Consider the following 12,467-nt stretch of genomic DNA (forward strand, 5'->3'; position numbering starts at 1 on the left):
TCCTTCCTGGCCCTGTGGGGAGGGAGTACATGGGAGGATGTGGCTGCTGAGTGTCTGGCTAGTAACATGTCATCTGATTGGAAGTGGCCACGAGCTCATATAGTGAAGAACTCTTTTGGACTTTAGATATCAATAGTTACTAAACATGCAGGTGTAAAGAGTGGTTTTGAAAGTAAGCAAAACGTCCTTTTCTCCCTCTCAAAAGGGGTTCCGCTTGTGCCAACACCATGTCACAGTACGTCCAGATGATACTCCTGTTCTTCTACATCTTGTGCAGAAAGCTTCATGTTGAGACATGGGGAGGTAAGTCAAATTTGATAGATATTTTCTGTGTAAAAAATGCAAATGTGCAGGCCTCAAATAAAGTAACTATTGGTCTATGGAATCTGAGGTTTGATTCTGATATTTATATTTTCCCTGGGAGTAAACTGTCCAAATTTTCTACAGAAATATTGCATGAGATAACTATTATGCCCTAAACATTGTTTATACCAATGTTGTCCTATCGAGTGTAGATTTTCTACTCTACTTGGTCAGTATTTTAGTAAACAATACTTAGGATACAATAATTATGTCAGCCAATATTTTGACAATGATATCCAGTCACCATCCCAAATTTGAATTGTCTGAAGTAGCATAGAATAAATCAGTCTTGGTCAGGCAGCCCAATTTTGTTGCGCTTAGGCCTTTACAGCCACATGCATCAAAGGAAATTGCATTCGCAAACGGTGCGAATCGCAACATTCGGCCGTTTGCAAATGCAATTTCCATTTTTGGGATACATTAACATTTTAGTAAGTTTCGCAATTTAAGAAATCGCAAAATTGCGATTTCTTAAATTGCGATTGCATCTAAGGAATCTCAAATTGAGATTCCTTAAATGCAATGCATCAAACTTTTAAAATTTGCGAATTCGCAAATAAGGGGAGCAAATTACCATGAAGTTGACCTTCATGGTAATTTGCGAAAACTTTGAAAAATGCACTAAAGTGCATTTTTCAAAGTTCCATTCTACACACACACATGCCCTTGGGGCATGTGAGTGTGCAACATTTACTCCTAAGCAGATTTCAGGGGTGCAACAGGGTGTCCTTTGGACTTTTTGACAATGTCCTTTGGACACCCCTGCGCCCTTGAAATTGCATTCCTAATTTGCGAATTTTCAATGGTGAATTGCAAATTGAGAATTTCTTTCCATTCATTCCTATGGGCCTCGAGGCCCATAGGAATGGATGGGGAAGTATTCCTTAATTGTGATTCTCAATTAGAGAATCGCAATTAAGGAATTTTAAGAAATCTCTATTTTTATAGCGATTTTTTGATGCATTGCATTTTGCAATTCCTTAATTCGATTCCTTAATTTTCGCAATTAAGGAATCGCAAAATGCAATATTGATGCATGTGCCTGTTGGTGAACTAAAATGTCATTCTTTAATAGAAACCCCCCAGCTCTTCCCTTGTACTTAGTGCATGAAAAGTTGCCCAAGTAGTGACTCATTTACCCAGAGAGTCCTTCTCAACCACAAAAGGGCTATTGAGTTCCTTGCCTGCAGCAGCGTAGGGTCTAAGTGGCGGTCTGCGTTTTGGAGGCCCTTAGGACGAAATTATGGACATAATTATTGTACTTTGGTGACGAATCCTTGAATCCATGATAGCTTCTTCCCAGAATCCACTCGCAGGGTTTAGCTAAGGGGGTGGAGCAACATTATCAACTGTCAGTCAGTCAGTCAGTCAAAATACTTTTATTCGATTATTAGAAATCAAAAAAAGACACAGATACAAATACATCACAGGGTATAAACAGCAGCAGACCATCAAATACAAATACAGGATAAATATAAATTCCACATAAATTAAAGTTAGCATGATTAAAAACTTTCTCAGTATTTCATTTAAAAACAAAAACAACCAATGTGCAATTATTTCATGTACTAAAAGGGATACCCCGTAACCTATATCGCTTCTTATTGATACGGACACACGCTACCAAATAACTCGCTACATGGAAAGTGACAAGTGCGCTAGGTAGGAGTTGCAGAAACAATAGAGCGGGCCTCACCTGGAGAAAACCCGCCTCCCTCAGGATCGGCAACAGGTATTTTTTCCTAGTTTCTGCATAGTGATCACAAAACATCATGAAATGTTGTGTGACCTGTATTTAAAAGTTATCACATTCACAAGGTTTAGCCCTATCTGGTGTATCCCAGGTAAAAAAAGAGCCTAACATAAGATGTATTAGATTAAAACGAAATCTAGTTAAAAGGAACCGATGATACGGTCTCGTTACCAGAGTAAGATAAGGTTCAAGGCCCGGGGCAGTTATTAATGCATAGTTTCTTCTTACAAACGGTATTTTCATCTCCGTTGCCTCCCGCTCAGCTGTAAACAAATTTAACGAGGCAATTTTAATCTCCCTAACATCTTCCCCTGGAGAATGAAAGAGCTCTGGTCTGCCTAATTTCGTGAACATGGGATCTTGTGAGCTCTATCCAGAGCAAGGCAATCCTTAAGAATCAAATGATTTAGGGAGATTTCCTGGCTGAGCCAGGTTTTAATCCAGCAGATTACAGGCGCGGATTTCAATAGGTCTGTAACAAACCCCAGCCCCAGCTCTGAGTGAGTTGAAAATGTAGGGGTGGACTGTGGTACGGAAAGGAGGGATCTTAAGGATTTATTCTCCACCTTCTGGATGTTATCCTGATTTGTATATCCCCAAATAGCAGAGCCATAGGTTGCTATTGCCAAGCATTTTGCTTTGTATACTTTAAGTATAGCCTCCATTGGTCTCGCTCCCATCCGTTTGGCGAATCCCAACAGGGCCGCAGATGACCTGGCTACTGCATTGCTTTTGGACTTCTGTTGGGGACCCCAAGTTCCTTTATTATCCAAGATGACACCCAAATAAGAAAAGATAGGGACCCTCTTTACTTCCTCCCCCCTACAAAAAAAAGATTTACATTTCCTTTTCCTGCTAAAATCTCCCACCATGACCTGGGATTTTGAGGTGTTAATTTTCAGATATAGCGATGTCATAAAATCACCAAAGGAGGCTAGCAGGCTATTCAGGGCCACACCAGATCGAGCTAAGAGAACTGCGTCATCTGCGTATAGGAGGACCCGGTATATTGGTTGCTCCTACACGCGGTACGTCCACAGTTGCCTCCGCCAAAGCTGGCTCTAAGGCATTTATATATAATGTAAAGAGAAGGGGGGCCAGGATACATCCTTGCCTGACCCCCCTCTCCGATTTAAAGTGACTTGTGCACCTCCCGCTTGGGTGACTCTGACTGACGCTAAGAGACCACAGTGGAGGTCAGCTAAAAATCCAACTAAAGGGGGATCAATGCCTAGTCCCAGAAGGATCTTCCACAATTTTGACCTATTGACTAGGTCAAACGCTGAGGAGAGGTCCATAAAGGCCATATATAGAGACCCCTCCTTAGCGATAGTATATTTGCTGATTAAGAGTTGGAGATTCAAACACTGATCCAAGGTGCTTCTCCTAGCCCTGAAGCCGTACTGGGCGTTAGACATGATCCCACTGTCCTCAAGCCAATCTGTCAGCCTACCTAATATGACTCTGCCTAAGATTTTAACGGCAGAGTCAATAAGGGAGATGGGCCTATAACAGGCAGGGTCTCCCCGTTGTCCCTTTTTAAAGATTGGTATTATAATAGACTTAGCCCACGACTCGGGTGAATTATTTACTCTTATGGCATTGAAGACATTTGTGAGTATTTTGACCCAGAATTTCGGAGCACTCTTATACAGGTCCACAGGGACCCCGTCTGGTCCAGGGGCCTTGTTTTTTTTGTGTTTCATTGATTGCTTTTTCAACATCTGCCTCCCCAAAAGCCATTATAGGCCCTAAATGACAGGAAACTTGGGCCACTTGAGAGGGCTCATGGCTCGGCTGGGAATAGATATTTCCAAAGTGGGCGAGCCACAACTCATCTGGGATGGTACATTCCATGATATTATTCTCTACCCCAGAGAAGAAAGGCTGGTTGATAATGGCCCAGAATTCAGCACTATCCCGCAAGCCTCTTCTGATAGCAAATCAGTCCACTCTTCACTTTTAATCTGGGATTTGCGACCATGAATAGCTTGTTTATATATTTTCCTTAATATCGCTATTTGTGTTCTATTTCTGGGCGATTCTTTCAGTGCTTTATAGAGGGCGGAGTGTGCTTTAGAACAGTTATGATCAAACCATCTTTTGCTGCATTGGTTACCAGGTTTATTTTTAGCCCTCAGGTCGTTATTTACTTGTTGGCATATTACGTTAAATGCATCAACTATCTTAGTATTAGGGGCTAAGTGGTCCAGACAAATTCCCACCTCCGATTCGACCTTGCCCAAAACATCATGTAAGAAGTTTTCCGGAATCAAGTTAGCCCATTTCAGTCTTCTGCCCTGATCTTTAGGTAGGAGATCCGTAGCAGTTAGGAAGCCCTCTTCAATACTCAACAAGGAAATGCTGATGTCCTTACTCTTTTTACTAAGTTTAATCAATTGACCACAGTAACTACATAGGTGGATAGAAGCTTAATGACATAATTCCACAGAGTTTTATGAGAAAATGAATAGGAAAAATGTATCCACTCTGTTCAACTCTGGCTCTTTTGGTGAAGCATCGCTTAAGAGAACAAAAAACAAAAAGTGTCTTCCCAAAATCCCCTTGCAGGAAGCTAGCTACGGGGAGAAAAGCAATGTTATTAATTGCCCCATTGAAGATAGTGGATTTTTGTGTTTCCTTACCCTGCCTGTCCCATGATGGGATAGCTTCCTGGTTACTAGAGTATAAAAGGAGACTGCAAATAGGAGTTACTTGCGACACAATACATTTCTTAGTATTTTATTTTTCATGAATTGCCTTTGTTGGACTTCTTTTTTTCCAGTGTTTTAGATTCAGTCTTTCTTTTAGGTATCCTTTGGGCCGCATTAGGATGGCGGGCTAGTCGGCCCCGCCAGGCCGGAGTTAGCCACCGCTGGCCTGGCGGGGGGCGAGTCACCCGCCATCTGTGGCAGAATGACCCCCCGCCATATTATTATGGCTGGGGGTCCGCGGCGTACAGAAAGACCATCCGCCGCTTTTCCGCACCGGTTGCCTTGCGACCGGGTGGAAAAGGGTTCCATATGGTGGCGTGTCTATCAGACACCGCCAGCCATATTAGAATGGGCTTTTTCCAATGCCTTTCCATGGCTTCATTGCCACCACGGAAAGGCATGCAGAGTCTGCTTTGGGGGCCCGTTGTGGGCCCCCAGGGACTCCGGGAGGTGTGGGGGGTGCATATGGGGGGGTACCTACTGTACTCCCCAGCATTTCAAGGAACAACGTGGCAGGAGCTTTTCAGTACCGCCCGACACAATGTTAAAAATACAGGCTGTCCCTTTCTAAGATGGTATGGCGGGCGGACAAAGTCCGCCCGTCATCCTAATGGGCCCCTTAGTTTTTTCCAGCAGATTGGCTTCCTGCTTTCTTCTCTTCCTTGGTCTTCTATTGAAGATTTTCTGAGGAACTATCCAGCAATTATTTATCCAGGAGTTTTTTTATGTCATTAGGGTTTAGCCTCCTTTGGGGCTCATTCGTGAAGTCAACTGTTGTATAGGCACAGGATACATTGTACTAACTAGAAAAGTGTACCACCTCTGTATCCAGCCCTCAGAAGGACCATGTGCTACTTAATAGTGTCTTAGATTTGGTCTCCACAACATGTCTTAGATATTAACTAGCTTGTTTTGCATTGGCCTTGTGTTACCGACCTGCACACAGGTGCTGAGATTTGTCTGCATTCTCAATATGTCTGTATTCTTTAGCCAGTAGTAGAAGGTAATTCAATTATACACTACCTTGCCAGCACTTTTATGATAAGTTGGTTGGCCATTTTAGATTTCATGCTCATGAATTAGGTCCTTTTTTAGATAAGCTTTGCCTGCTACCTGTGGATGCCCGGGTCAAGTTTGAAATATTCTGTAGGGATCATAACATCATTCTTATGGTACTGGTAAGGCAGAACCTGAAAATGTACATGGCAGATATGATTCTTTCATCTCAATCTTGTTACTTCTTGCAAATCCCTGGCTATCCTCTGAAAAGACTTGTTGTTACATCCTCACCAATACTAAGGGGCCTATTAGGATGACGGGCGGGCTTTGTCCGCCCGTCATCCTACCGGGGTTTGGCACCGCCCGCCATAAGGGCGGGGGTCCCGTGGGGGATATTAGGATGTGCCTGCCACTCTGCACCGCCCGCCACAATGCTAAAAATGCATTAAAGCATTTGCATAGACAAAGCTGCAGGCACCGCGCGGTGCCTGCCGCTTTGTTTATGCAAATGAAGGGGGGGTACCACAGGTACCCCCCCATGTGCACCCCCCACCTCTCCTTCACTCTGGAGGCCCGCATGGGGCCCCCAGTGTGAAGACCGCATGCCTTTCCGTGGCGGCATCGCCGCCGCGGAAAGGCATCTCAAGAAGCACATCATAATATGGCTGGCGGTGTCTATTAGACACCGCCACCATATTAAACTTTTTCCGCCCCGGTCGCAAGGCGACCGGGGCGGAAAAGCGGCGGACGGTCTTTCCGTCCGCCGCGGTCCCCCCGCCATCCTAATATGGCGGGGGGGATTTAGGTGCGGAGGGCGGGCGGGGGCAATCCGCCGGCCATCCTAATGGGCCCCTAAGTCTTAGGTTGGCTTATATTAGAACTAGGTCTTCAATCCTACCTGCTGTATTTATAAAAAAGACTACAATTTAATTTCCTCCTTATGGTTTAAATCTTTTATTGAATTTTCAAGAGAAAAAAACCAAGAAGGCATTGTTCGGCGACTATGCGTTAACAAAGAGCGAACATAGTGCCCACAGGGCCGAATTAATGACATAAAGCTGTTAAAGTGCCTTGGAACTTAACACCCACTCCCTCCCCCCTCTACTCCCCTCTGTCCACAAAAGAAAAAGTCTGCTTCATAATAATCTGTTTGGGGAGGCAAAGGAGCGTTTATTTGGCCCTGCGTGTTCGTGTTTTCTTCGAGGGCTGTGGGTCCGGAATTGGCGTATCTGCCAGTCGTGGGAGACGTAGGTATCTGGGACAGCTCAACTCACGAAATTCACTTGTGAGCAATGTTAGGAAGGGGCACCACAAATCTGGAAATTCCTACCCCCTCCCGGCTTGTACCAGCGACAGATTTTCCATTACAAGCACCATCCATAACCTGTGCAACCAGCTTGAGTGCGGGGGACAGTGTGATGATCTCCAATGTGCCACTTAATTAATTAATTTCCTCCTTAAAGTGAATTTGAGTCACTGGGAGCAAACTTTGCACTAATGGGTCTCACTGCTATTCACTCATACATAGATGTTATGATTTTTAGGATGTTAATAGTAATGAGATTTTGATCAGTTCAATTTAACATAACTAATTGCATCACTTTAATATTGTGGTCTATTCTATTGAAATAAAAGTGTAGTGTCACTGTGAAAACAACTCTTCGATCGGTTTTTAGTTTGAACAGATAGACTGAAAAATAACTGTTATAATCAACAACACAACATAAACACATTTCCAGCTGTGACACTAGACACATGTAATCCACATTTGTAAAGTGCACAATCACCCGTAAGGGTCTCTAGACGCTGGGGGCCGTTGGGAAGATTAAGCAAGCTATTGCCCAGAGTCACATGGTGCTCGGCTAATCTGCTGCCGGTGATCGAACCATGATCCCCAGATTCCGGAGTCAGTCGCCCTAGCCGCGGCGCCACACCTCTTCCACAATAGTAGTTAACCCTTTGCCCTAACCCCTTGGCCCCATAAAAAGAAACCTTAATTCGACATCTTTAACCTTATACCCTTAACCATTTAACATTACCAATAACCCTAGAATTAAACTCCTATACCCTTAACCATATACATGTAACCCGTATACCACATACCCTTAAACCTGTACTCTAAACCCATAACCATATATCATTAACCCCTATATCATGTATCCTTAACCCTGTACTCAAACCCTTACCCTGTACCCTTAACTCATATACCATATACCTTTGGCCTGTTATCCAAATCCTTAACCCTACATCTCAACCCTTTAACCCTATACCCAATCCCCTTAATCATAAATACCATACCGTTAACCTCCGTACTGTATGCCATATACCTTTGACTAATACCCCTAGCCCTTAACCCATAACACCTATACCGCAAAGCCATAACCCTTAACCCAAATACCCATAATCTAAAACCTAACCCTATATCCTAACCTCATACCCTTAACCTATATACTTTTAGATTTAACCTCTGACCATATACCTCAAACATGTAACCTTTAATCTTAATCCCTTAGTATTCCTGTTGTTGGAATATGGTCTATTAGTAAGTAGGTAGCTACCGCTAGTAATAAGGCCATAATCAGAATGTAAAGCCCAGTCAAGGGCTCAATAAATGTTTCTTCTGCTCAACCCTTGGTAGCTGGCAGCGAGCAGGCAGGCTAAACTTAGGAGACTGTTGTGTAAAGCATGTAAAAACACTAATATATTAAATAAGCAAGCATAACACACAATAAGAATCCAATACCAATTTATACAAATAGGAAATATTTGTAGGATTAAAATGACACCAAAACAATAACAATACAACGTAGGGAACCGGAGATATGAATTTTTAAATATTAAATACTTTATAGTGCCTAAAAACGAAAAGTGTTACCTTGAGACATCTGGTCGTGCTTGACTGGGACAAAGTCAAAGTTTGTGGCTGACCACAACGGAGGGTGGGACAGATACACTGAGCTGTAGTCAAGTCAAGTTTTTACCTTCAGACTTTATCGTTTTTCTGGAGCTTTTTCTCTGCATGTTGAGTAAGAAACCTCCTCAGGCCGGGTTCTGAGTCGACGACAATGGCTTGCTTCAGGGCGAGCCCTATGGAATCTTAGAAGTCTTGAGCTCCGTAGCTTTCAGCGGGACTAATCTGAAATCCAGGCAGGGTTACTATTCAACGTCAGCACCTTGACTCTCGATGATGGGCGAGTCCACTTATGGAGCTTTTTACAGAAAATTATCCAAATGTCTCCATACTACTGGAACTTATTCCAGAAGGTCCTTTTTGGGTTCCAAAGTGACCACAACACCAATCCAAGGATCCAGAAACTCTGAGTTGCTCCTTGGGATGTCAGGATTAGGTCTCCTACAAGGCACCTCCTGGCCAAATCCTTCAAATACCAGCTGAAGGTAATGCAGGTGGAGCTCTTTTAACCTGTTGCTTTCAGGGAGTCCACTCCTTCAGTTTCCATAGCAAGGCAAAGTCCTTATAGGCTGAAGACCAACGTGTGCAGCAGGCGCAGTCCTTAAGAGTGCAGTCCTTATGGTGCAGTCCAGGGGTTCAGCAACGCAGTCCTTCTACTTTTTATTAGTTTCAGGTAAGAATCTCAGCAGCTACCTCCAAAGTGTGGAATATTCTTGTCCCATAAAACACTGTTTGACAAATTCCAAATGGAGAAACTCTCTCCTAGAAGTTAAGATCTGGCCAGTCTGACTGGGGGTGTAGGAAGTGTGGGAGTCCTGCCCTAACTGTCATTCCCTCTTTGAAGACCAGTTTGGCTACTCCACCCTGATCCTGCCTTTTGCTCTGCAGCTGCAGATTTCCTTCCACCAGATGTCCTTTGTGTCTATGCAAGCCACTTCATACCTCATAAGTGCAGTTTGGCTCAGCCTGTCAAAGGCTGGCCAAACCAGCGAAACTGCTAAATGGTTGGATTTTGACACATCAGGAAAGCAATTTCTATAACTTATTTTCTATAATAGTTATAATAAATCTGACCCTGTCTAGTTGTTGGATTTATCACAACTATTCTTTTAAACCTTTTGAGTTAATATTTTAGCTTACTTCTGTCAAAAAGTGTACTTTATTAAAGCCTTCCGATGTTAGCCTATCGAGCTAATGTAATACAATGAGGAAGAAATTAAATTGGCACTTATTCCTTTTCTAGGGCATATAAAACATGTTTTATAATGTCCCTGATTATTTTAACATTACACTCTACCTTGTGGCACATAGGGCAGACCTTAGGGGTGACTTATATCTAACAATAAGGTAGTTTAACCCCTTCAATGCTGATGATGAGCTCAGCTCGTCATCAGCCACGGGTGAGATGTGCGGATGGCGAGCTGAGCTCGTCATGTATCGCGGTAAATCAAAAACAGCCGCACAGTGCAAAAATCACCGCACCAGCGATGCGGTTAAGACTTTGGAAGTACAGTTTTTAATTTTTTTTATTTTACAGAGTTTTATATAGCGAGAACTTGACCCAAAGGTATCGGGTATCGGAGCGCGTTACATAGCACCAGTTGGGTAACTCGAAAACACATCCTTTTTTTTTTGTTAGACACGGGGAGATTATTTGTATTGCCCTGAATCATAGGATGTTCAGCAGCGTTGCCGAGACTTGAACCCAGTTCCCCAGATTCAAGGTCGACTGCTCTAGCCGTTAGGCCAACTCCTCTCCCCTCCCCTATTCCAAAGTCGAATTTCCAAATACTTTTATTTTAAAAGAAGCCTGTAAAGCAGAGCTGCCTTTAAAATGACAGCGGAGGGTGGGGGGGAAGGGTGTGCCCAAGATTGCAGTGGAGTAGTACGTGCTTTCCTGTCCCTCCGGCGCCGCCTGAACATTTGCCTTGTATATCGCCCTACCTGGTGCCCATGTGAATAGGATAGCAAAGGTCCAGGGATTTTGAGGCCTGAACAACACTTAAATAAGTAATGTTGATTGGTGGGTGGAGACACACTCGAAGCTCTGGACCTCTCGAACTTCAAATGAAGAAACAGTTTAGAAAAGGGGTAAGTGTGTTCTCCACATAGAATTACATTAGTTTTCCAAGATTAATATCCGTTCTTCCCAGGTCATAAAATGGTGGACAGAGACATTTTTGTTTTGTAGTGCAGTTCCTTTATTTTTATTTTCATTCATAGAACAAGGACAGCCGACACGTGTTTCGCCCCCTCTTGGCGATTTGCGCCGGGGCTTTCTCAAGGCTGTTGAAGGATATGAGAAAAAAGTTATAATTATGTAGTCTAAGAGCAGTTGACCCCAAAAGAGAACAAAGAAAACACCTAGAGTGAGAGGCGGTTGATTTGTTTTTGTGATGCCGTAGTGGGCAGACTTATCTTCATGCTCTAAGAAAGATATGGTGATTCTAAAGTCAGATGTGGTGATTTTTGAAAGACACAGAAGCCCGCAGAGAAAATTACAACAAGAAACCATATACGTGTTTTTAAAATTATTAAAATGAAAGACGGCAAGATTTTGTAAGCGTCAAGAGAAAGTGTCATAGTATACAACTTGATCAAAAAGAGATCCTAGAGTCCCAGGGCAAAAGAGGAAGTGAATCCATAAAGAACATGTAAAGAAATGGAATATAGTCATAATACCTAATTGGCTAAATCACGTAGGCAAATGTCGTTTCCATATGATTAACATAATCTCAAGTGCAAAAATATAGTTCTTCAAATTTAAAACAATTTCTGTAAATTCAAGCAAAAACAATTCATGAGTGCATTTGTTTCTGACATCCGATATATTGCATGTTAAAATGACATTATAAATAATCCAAGTACACTTGTGCTATATAAAGACATCTGTCTATATAGACCAATTTTATGTAAATACCCAAGTTCATTATATCTCACATGTCATTTATCTAACCCTATTGCGGTAGTGGCTGTTGCTCAATTTGTTATAGGCGTGGCTATTATGCCTACATCTTTAAGCATTGTCAAAGTTGCAACCACGCAGCTATAGCATTTCCCTGCCTTACGGCGGGAAACGAACCTTTCCGCATGGACAGCAATGTCCGATATGATGGCATACTGTAACTATACGCCTCTTCTAATTGCTATGCACCTTTTAATTACCGCCGCTCCCAGTCCGGCGAACAGCACGCCAATTCCGACTGCTGTGTATATATATTTTTTAACTATCGCCGTTTCCAGTCCGGTTTTCCGCGTGCTATCAGCTCGTAAACACTTTACCTGCTCTCCCTGTACAAACCCCTAGTTGATGGATGGCACTTTACCTCTCCATCTAAACAAACAATATACACGAACAGACGTCCTTACCAGGACGTGAATACCTTTAAATATACAATCTTAATACTGTATAGAGAGGTGACATATTTTCTTACCACAGTGCCATTATGCAACCACAAAAATAACGTAACAGTTGCACTTCTTTTGTAAACTGATGTATATTTCTTGGGAACTGACCAATACACTGGAAATGTCTGTCTTGATTAAAATAATGCAACTATTATACAATGGAGATGTATGGATCAGTTATTATTTATCGAGTATGTGTCTTTTGAAAATAGAAACCAAACAAACCCATTCATTTAGAACCAATGAGTCTGCCATATGCATAGCAAAAACCCAGTGTAAGTCGCTAGGACCATTACTTTTTTGATTAAATTGCTAATAT

At 42.7% G+C, this 12,467-nt stretch overlaps 1 protein-coding gene across 2 annotated transcripts in view; it reads left to right on the top strand.

The window, feature by feature from the left end:
• The window catches only part of SLC47A1 (solute carrier family 47 member 1), a 721,842-nt gene that overhangs the window by 497,070 nt on the left and 212,305 nt on the right, over nucleotides 1–12,467 (top strand). For both annotated transcript variants that reach the window (XM_086955002.1, XM_086955001.1), the window contains exon 8: nucleotides 206–303. In XM_086955002.1, the coding sequence (XP_086811128.1) occupies nucleotides 206–303 (98 nt within the window). The remainder of the gene's footprint in view (nucleotides 1–205; nucleotides 304–12,467) is intronic.

Source organism: Lissotriton vulgaris, chromosome 2_1 (genome assembly GCF_964263255.1).
Source record: "Lissotriton vulgaris chromosome 2_1, aLisVul1.2, whole genome shotgun sequence".
Classification (NCBI taxonomy): domain Eukaryota; kingdom Metazoa; phylum Chordata; class Amphibia; order Caudata; family Salamandridae; genus Lissotriton; species Lissotriton vulgaris.